This window comes from Morone saxatilis, unplaced genomic scaffold (assembly GCF_004916995.1).
Source record: "Morone saxatilis isolate NCDOM2014 unplaced genomic scaffold, NCSU_SB_2.0 Contig15, whole genome shotgun sequence".
Lineage (NCBI taxonomy): Eukaryota > Metazoa > Chordata > Actinopteri > Moronidae > Morone > Morone saxatilis.
In genome coordinates, this window is record NW_023339707.1 from 1,292,666 (window position 1) to 1,301,670 (window position 9,005).

The 9,005-nt window shown below is 42.9% G+C and overlaps 1 protein-coding gene across 1 annotated transcript in view; it reads left to right on the forward strand.

Annotated features, from left to right (window-relative positions):
• Positions 1-4,938: 4,938 nt before the first annotated feature.
• Positions 4,939-9,005, forward strand: part of atp2b3b (ATPase plasma membrane Ca2+ transporting 3b) — a gene marked incomplete at its 3' end in the record, with an annotated part of 29,192 nt that continues 25,125 nt past the window's right edge. The window contains 1 exon segment of the mRNA XM_035657455.1: positions 4,939-5,772. Coding sequence (XP_035513348.1) covers positions 5,523-5,772 — 250 coding nt within the window.

Genomic DNA, 9,005 nt, shown 5'->3' on the forward strand with positions numbered 1-9,005 from the left:
TCTCTCTCTCTCTCTCTCCTCAACCGCCGCAGAACTCCGCCGACCAACCGTCAGGTGACCGCGCGGAGCGGAATATTCATCAGCACCGTCGTCGTCTTTCATCCCTCCACTCCTTCGGACTCCAGGCTGCTGCCGCAGCCCCGGTCCCCCCTCCCCCAGTGTCCTCTCATCCGGTCTGGGACATTCTCCGCTCCACGCACACGCAGATTAACGGGGATTCTGCCTCCCCGCCCGCGCGCTGATGCTGATGTCCTTGAGCTCGGCCTGCACGGTGAGTCGGTGAGTCCGTGCGTGCTCGCGTGCGTGACTGTTATTTACCCCGAGCGCCGTTTTTATTAGGGAAGATGTGTTGCTCGCGCTGTGATCATTAACGGCAGGTAGGAGCTTTTTAGCGGACTTGCAGAATGTGGAGCGGGCCTGATGTGATGTGTCTCCTCACAGGCCTGACACAGCTGTAATGATAGCCCATACAGTAGGGCATACCATAATACCCTGGCAAACAGCGCTATGACATTATGAGGGAGTATGTGTGTGCGCGCGTGCACGCGTGAATGTGCTTGCGCGTGCGTGCGTGCGCAGAGCTAACGATATCCATCCATGATCCATCCGTCCATCCATCCATCCCTCCGTGTCCTGTGTCAGTTGAAGGGCTGTCGCTTGCCTCTCGGTTTTCCCGGGCTGCTGTGCACCGGGCTATAGGCTATTGTCAGTTGCGTTGTTTGTCTCGGTAACGACGCGTCGCACCTGCAGCGCTGAGCTGCGGGGGTGTCGGTTTGATCTGGATCTCTGGCCGGAGGGACCTTCACAAGTCGCCCGGCGCAGGGTGGGCGCGAGTTGGGCAGAACGGGCCGGCGGTGACCGGGCCGGTAACCTTGCGGAGGGACATAGGGTAGGGAAGTGGCGCACCACGGGTTACACTCTTTCCCCTTGCATTTTCAGTAGCCGCGCAGTGTAGTTTCTCAGCATTAATCAGGACCTCCTCTGGTGTGTGTTGAGGATGAGGATGAGCAGAGGGATGAAGCTCAAGCGCTCACGTCTGAAGGTGACCAGGAAAGGTCGTTTTGTGTGGGAAACACACTGTTGCATGGGGACATTCCTGCACAGAAGTGCTCGTGTTGCTGGCAATCGCAAGAATTGAGTGTGTGTAGCTTTGGGTGGAGGTAGACTGTGGCTCATGTGGGAGGGACAAGACATGGGACACCGTGAGTGTGGGAGTGTGTGTCCGTGCATGTGTGTGAGATGTAAGAGAGATGGATACACATCATCAATCAGTCTTAATTGGGACTTTATTTCGTCCAAACGCCCCCCAACCCCACCCCACTTCTGAAACTATCACCATCATCATCCTCGTCATCATCAGCATCAAACAGTTGCTTTAATGTGCTGTACTGTAATGCAGATAGCAGTGCCCTGTAGGCGGCCCACCTTTAATGGCTCCAGCCACTGTCGAATTCTAAGTGTGCTATTCCCGCTGGGCATTACAGAAGTGTGTGACTGGCGCCGAGCCAGCGACGGCAGGCAGCAGCCCAGATACAAGGGCCCCGCCAGAGGTGACCCTTCAGATGCCTGTCGGAAAGTAGGACTGCAGGTGTACAAGTGGACCGCAGACTGTCCTGTGGGGGACACCAAATACTGACACGCAGTCACCTGGGATGACAATTGTGAGCACAGGAAGCATAGACATGAGTGCACACATACGTGTTTAGTCACGTGTGCTCCAGTGTAAGTGTATGTGGCCTGGGTTGCCCCATCCACCACACACACACACACACACACAAAGCATACAAGGCCCTGCTGGCCTAGAATCAAATCCCGTGAGGACCTTCTCTCCTGTGTCTTCCCCGTTCTGTACACATCTCAACCTTCTTGCTGCCGTGATAAAGAAGAAACACCCGAGGTGAAAAGAGTGACCACTTTCTCTTGAAATAAAAAACAAAACAAAAAAAACCAATTAAATTGCTTCGACCCTCCGAGGGCTGCTGGAGAAGCGGGGCCAGTGTGCAGGATGAATGGGCAGGTCGCTGAGGATTGTGGTGACCTTTCATCCGACTCTTTTCATGTTCAAACACATTTTCAGCCAGGACAGCCCCCACCACCTCACCCCTCTCTCACTTTCATTTTGAAAGCGCTGTGTTGTACGACGTGTGCGTGTGTCTGTCGTGGCAGAGATCATATAAGTAATGTCTCTGGGCGTCAGTGGCTTTGTCTGTTTACTGTACATTGGTGAGCTGTAAAGTGGACTGTATTTGTGTGCATGTAAGAGTGAGGAAGGCGTAACAAATTGAGTAACAAAGTGTTCTTTTAATAAATGCAATTTATGTAACGCGGGCACACACGTACACATGTACACTGTACACATCAAAGCTCCGGCTCAAACAGAAAGATGCGCTCACAGTTAGTTGCAGTAGTTGGGAGGCTGAACAGAAGAGCTTTTTCTTTCTGGAGTGTTATAAAATCAGACAGAATCAGTGAGTAAGAGACCGGGCTGGGAAGAAAATGTGCGACTGGCTGAGTAAATAAATGATTGCCGTAGCAGGAAGCAGATAGACAGGGAGAGCGACAAAATGAGGGAGTCAGGGGAGGAAAGGTAAAATAATAACAAGCGATGAGACACCTCAAGACAAGGCGTGCCAGGAAAAAAACAGATAGTAAAGCCAAACAGACAGATAGATAGATGGGAGAGCAGAAAAATAAGAAAAGACGGAGAGCGGGAGGAAGCTTCAAAGGCAGAACAGGGTGACTCAGTCATAAACTAACACTCTCAGTCAGGATTGAGGCATGGCAGGGGAGAGAGGAGGGGAGGGAGGGAGAAGATGCAAGAGGCAGAGGGAGCTGAGGGAGAGCGAAGAGTGGAGAGGAGGGAGGAGAAAAGGAATTAATGATGAGCTTCACTTCTGTTTTTTTATGCTCATCCTTATGTAAAATAGCCTGATAGGGAAATCAGAATATGTTGTGTCATGTGTGATGCTGAGAATATTTAGTTACAGGCAGCGCTAATTGCTCATGTGGGATGGAGCCTCTCCGCAGTCAGCGTCGCTGAAGGGAAGCAAGTTGCTGTTCTGCTCGGCGGTACTGAGCGCTATCGGTGTCAGATTTATTTTAATTAAATCAGTTCCAGAGATGGGTTAAAATGTTAATTCAGTGATTAGGAAATTGTTTTTCAGTGGATTCAACAAAAGCAGCTCACTTCAGGAAATTTCCCTCTTTCAGGTCTCACAAGCTTTTTTATCAGACGGAGCAAATTGAACATGAATTAATTGCACCTGGAAAGCATGTATGTGGACACATCCAGGAATGGTGGGGTTTGTGTCAAAGTGGATGCACTGGAAGTAGCTGGTTTAATGTAACATTAGACGGTAACCTAAAAGCAGAGGCAGGTGATTATTTTTCTTATTATCAACAACTCCTGTGAAAAGACCAAAAAAACAACAATGAAATGTGCCATTGAGCTCCATTGCTGTCCAAACACATGTTGCTTCATTACCATACACACACTGTACTTTGTTTTGACTCACATAACTGTCCATAATCACTAGAGCAGTGGTTCTCAACTTGGGGTCCTTGAGAGTGTTTCAGGGCATCCCCAGAAAATGGGAAATATTATAATTTCAATGTTATTTCATCGGCTAAAAGTTAGCCCAATGAGAGAATGTATAGGAATGACTGTTCTGTTGATAAGTTTCACACTCACTGTTAATCTGCTAATCTACAGTCCAGCCAGGAATAACTCAGTTTTATCAAACGGGATCCCTGAGACTACATCTTATCAAATATAGGTCCACAGCTGAATGTCTCTCAATTTTGGAATACTTGACAAAAAGGAAAAGTTGAGAACCACTGCACTAAAGCCCCCAATTTACTGCTACTACTAATATATCTTTCTTACAGTATTGCAATATATCACAGTAAACTGAATATAACCTCTGTAATTGTCAGATTCTTGCTAATACACTCTGTCCAGTACAGTCAATATCAGTGGACAAATGTCATAGCTTTATGTGTTTTTTTCTTACAAAAACCACTGTGCTTAATTATTGGTGGATGAAAGCATAAGCAACATTCTAGGAGATATATTTGATATTTGGAGCCTGTTGAAAAAGCTTTTCTGAGAATATTTAAAGCTGCTATAATCAGTGTTTTGTTTTGTTCTGTTATTTAAACAAAGGAACAAAATGTAGTATATTCAAGTATAATGTGAGAGGTGTCCCTTGTAGTCACCCGCAGAGAGTTATCACCAACTCTGCAAAAAGTGCAAACAAGTTGACATACCCAGCACTAAACAGCAGGTGGATTGAATATTGGGCGTACATTTGTCACATGGCCAAAAACTGCTCCAAATGAACTCCAAACTAATGCTAATGTTGCTGCTAAATATGTAAATAAGCCACTGTTTGCTAACATGTTAGTCATATCCACTCTATAAGGAAATAAATATGGCAGTGTTGTGTTTGCAGCTTGTTGTGCTGCCCCCAAGTGGCCAAAAAATCAATAAACGCAGGTTTAAATATCGCATGAAGTGAAACAAATGGCAGTGGTTTAGGAGGATATGATTATACCAATAATGATCTTAGGTTAATACATAATCAAATGTGTTTAGGGGTGTAAGAAAATATTGTATTGCGATGTTTTATTTTGTGATATTGTATCCATTCTCAAAAACACTGTATTGATTGTGTTTAAACCCCCAACTGCTATATAGCACTGTTATAAAGTTAAGCTGAGCTATGCTTTAAGTCACTCTTGTATACTCATTTAGAATAAAACTGATGTATTAATGGTAGATTTTTAGCCACTGCATTAAAAAGTTTCACAACTGCATCCAGTCTGGGCACGCCTCGTCTCTTCCTCAGAAATGATTTGATGTAATGAACGTGAGTTAGATCAATAGAACAGAGTGGTAATGTTTTATCTCTTCCTTGCTCTCTCTTAGGTCCTGGTGGTGCAGCAGTAGCTACCTCTGAACTGGATCTACTTCCTGTCTCTGATTTATCAGCCGCCTTTGCCCTGCTCGCCCCTCTCTCCATCCATCCATCATCCCTTCATCCCTGTCTGTAAGTCCTTCAGCCTGCCCGTCCGTCCGTCCATGGACTGGCCGTGACCCTGGAGGGAGGGGGACAGAAACGAGGAAAGAGCAGAGTTGCAGCGGAGACGCAGTACAAGAAAGCTGGATTCATTCAGACATCACGCTTCTGAAGTGGCCCTGCTCGCTGTCCTTGATCCCCCTCACCCTCCTCCTCCTCCTGTTATGGAGAATTAAAGGAGCAGTGGGAGGCTAGGCCAAGAAAGTGAGGAGGAATAAAATTAACAACCAACGCCCCTTCATTTTCCTTTAATAAAATTAAAAAGGGTTTAGGTGTGTCAATATAATCACACATTTTTAAGTACGGAATCAAGACATAACCGAGAATCTGACTGTTGAGCACATGAACAACCCTCCACCAACCAAGCGGAAGGGGAACTGAGTTGAGGACAGACTACGGAGAGAAAGGAGGACCAAAACAGAAAAAAGAAACCTTACTGACATGTCAACAACAGCCACAATGGGTGAAATGGCAAATAGCGCGGTGGAGTTTTATCCTAAAGGGACTCGAGGTGGGGGCGGAGGAGGAGGAAGGGCAGATGGCAGCCAAGCAGGAGGAGACTTCGGGGTCACAGTGAATGAGCTCAGGGAGCTGATGGAGCTCAGAGGGACTGACGCCCTGCAGAAGATCCAAGACAGCTACGGAGACACAGAGGGGCTCTGCCAGAGACTACAGTCCAGCACTACTGATGGTGAGCAGTCATGGAAGGACGAATGGTTGAATTGGTGAAAAAGTGGATGGATGGATGAATAATGGACGAGCATATGAATGAATGGGTGAAAGCATAGTTCTATAAATGGATGGAGGAATGGTTGGATGAATGGATTTGTTGAGGATGAATGGATATAGAGCTGTGCAATATATATATATATATATATATATATATACATATAATATGATGTCATTTCATATCCAGGTAACAATATATATCGCAATAGCACATTTTCTGTAAATTTAATGAATAGTTTATATAGTTTAGATAAAATTACCACATGGAAAGGCTGTTATTACATTTTGAATCATATACTCAGCAAATAAAATGTATCTACTAGGGATAAAAGAAAATATCTAAATATATCATATTGCGATATTTTGTATTGATTTTTGTGTTTAAACCCCAGCCACTACATAGCAATGTTGTAAATGTAAACTAAAGGGCTAAAAATTGCAATATATTGGCTTGTTTAGAGTATAGCAATATAATGCAATGTATTGAACCACTATTGAATCGTGATACATATCCTATGGTCAGATTCTTGCCAATACACAGTCCCAGTACTGACTCTTATTTTTAATGATTAGAACCAAATTTTAGCAAAATATAAAATATCAATGTGTAAAATGTGAAAAGGTAAATAGAAAACACTTTTCAACTGTAGTTGCATTAGTGTATATTACTGTTTTCTTGTCTGTCAGACTTTACATTCCCAAACAGCATCCATGCGACAGAAGAAGCCCCTCTTTTAGGTACAAGCTGGTTTTGTCTTATCCACTGGTGGAAATGTTCCACCATGTTTGAAAAAATGCAGAAAAAGTGCCTTCTTAGATTTCCCTGTGGTAAGTGCTCTCTAGGGTGCTAATCCTGACTGAGCTGTTGCCATAAATGCATCACAACTTTCTCTGCGCTGGTGTCATGTTCACTCTCCTCCATGTTTGTTTGTGTAGCCTTCATGCAGATTTCCTGTGCAAAGTGTCGTCCAATTTCTGAAAAATTTTCCTTTGAAGAGTGTGATTTGTGACAAAATAAACAATAGACATTTTTCTAGCTTTACATGTAGATGTGGTTAGCAGGGAGATGAACTGGTACTCTTAAATGAGATGAATGAAGGAGTGGAAGGATCCATGACATCATACTCTTGGGTGGAGTAGCACACAAACACGACTGCATGAGTGCTGTTCCTGCAAGCTATTTCCTGATCATCTTAGTTTGGCTCAAATGAAACAGATTACGCGTGGTCACCAGTCATTCTATAACCACCTCAAATTAACACTAACACGCTGACTAAATGTTTTAATCTCAACAACTCACCAAAACGACTCGCATTTTATTTCACTGCAATGCATTATTGAGTGAAGTAGACTTCATTTAAAAAATGCAACAATTTTTATGTCACAGAGAGAAGGATGCAGGGGAAAGTGAAAGCACTTCCATCAAACAGTAACATTTTAGTGTAATCCTGGCTGTAACAAAAGGCAGTTGTTGGTGGAGTTGGAGAACAGGGAAGATGATGACGGGATTATGGTGGATGAATGATGGAAAGCGGATAGAGTGAATCAATAGATGGATGAATGGAGTAAAAGTATACAAAGATTGATTGGAATCTCTAATAGCACATCTGTAATTATTGCAGACACAGTGTCATAGAACTGAACTATTGTTGTCATTGTTGAATAATATGACTGTTATTTAAAAGTCCAGTGTGTAGCATTTAGTAGGATCTATTGTCAGAGATTGAATATAATATCCATAGGTATGTTTTCATTAGTCACCTGAATATAAGAATCACTGTGTTTTTGTTACCTTAGAATGAGCTGTTTATATCTACAGAAGGAGGCTGCCATGTTTCTACAGTAGCCCAGAATGGACAAAGCAAACACTGGCTCTAGATAATGACCTTTTGCGTTTTTTGACTAATCAATTAACTAACTAATTGTTTCAGCTTTAAATCATTTAGTCATTTTAATGACAAATAAAGATTAATAACTAGAGCTGAAACGATTAGTCAATTAACCAATCTGTCTGCAAATTAGAGTTAAGTTTTATTTTTATTTTTTTTTATTTAATTTAAATTGGCCAGATTGACCAATATAAAGAGACATTCTAACACCAATTTATAGATCATTAATTCTAAAAAATAATCAATAGATACATCTTTAATGGAAAAACAGCAAATGCCTCATTATTTGATTATTAATATTATTAATTTGATTGATCGACTGATTGTTTCTGCACTGATGCCATAAATCTAATTGAATTTCACTTGCAAACTTAAACACACACACACACACACACACACACACGCTTAAAACTTATAATTATGCCAATCAAAGATTTGTAATTACTACTAAGGGTAGAGTTTGGGTTTTGGTGTCTTTCGTGTGTGTATGTGTGTGCGTGCTTGTATGTTCTGGGGTGTGGTACCACACTACGCCCACTCCTTAAACTAGTTTGTAACCTAGCAACACAACAGCAGAGGGAAGTTGGCTGTGTGTGTGTTTGTGTGTGTGTGTGTAATAGAGAGAAAGAGATGGAGAAAAAGTGAGAGAGTTGGTGGGTGTTGAGTTACAGTAAGTCTGTGTTGAGTGTTGCTAATTTGATACTGTGAGCTGGTCAGGAATCAGTGCAGTGGGTCCCAACAAACTCAGTACACACACACTCTGAAAGAGTCATGTATCTGCAGTTGTCCCTACAAAGCACAGTTTGCAAACAACACACACAAACGCCGCTCTCCACACTCTTGGATGGGCTTCTTTCGCCCTGTGCTGACTTTCACAAATTACACCTGGGATCATCATGTGTGACAAACCAACCAAAGATGAAGATACTTCCCACCTTGTAGAGATCCAGTGATCCAACATGCACATACGTTTTGAAGGGCTGTTGCATTAACCTGAAAAAAAGGGATAATATGTGAAATAACCAATGAGATACCATTGGATGCTTCACAAAAATCATCCACTTGTCCCTGCATTGTGTATTCAGGGAAATTGACTGAGCACTGTAGAAAATGGTCAGATACAAACAATAAATAGCCATATTTCGTGTCATAAAATTGTGAAAGAATGTTTCTTTATTTTCTGGCCAATTTAGGTTTACATTTAAAACCCAAAGAAATTAAATTTACAATAACAAAGAACTGATTTGTTTTGACTGGTTAATCGACTCAAATGTACTGTACTGTAAAAGGACCTGTACTTGTACAG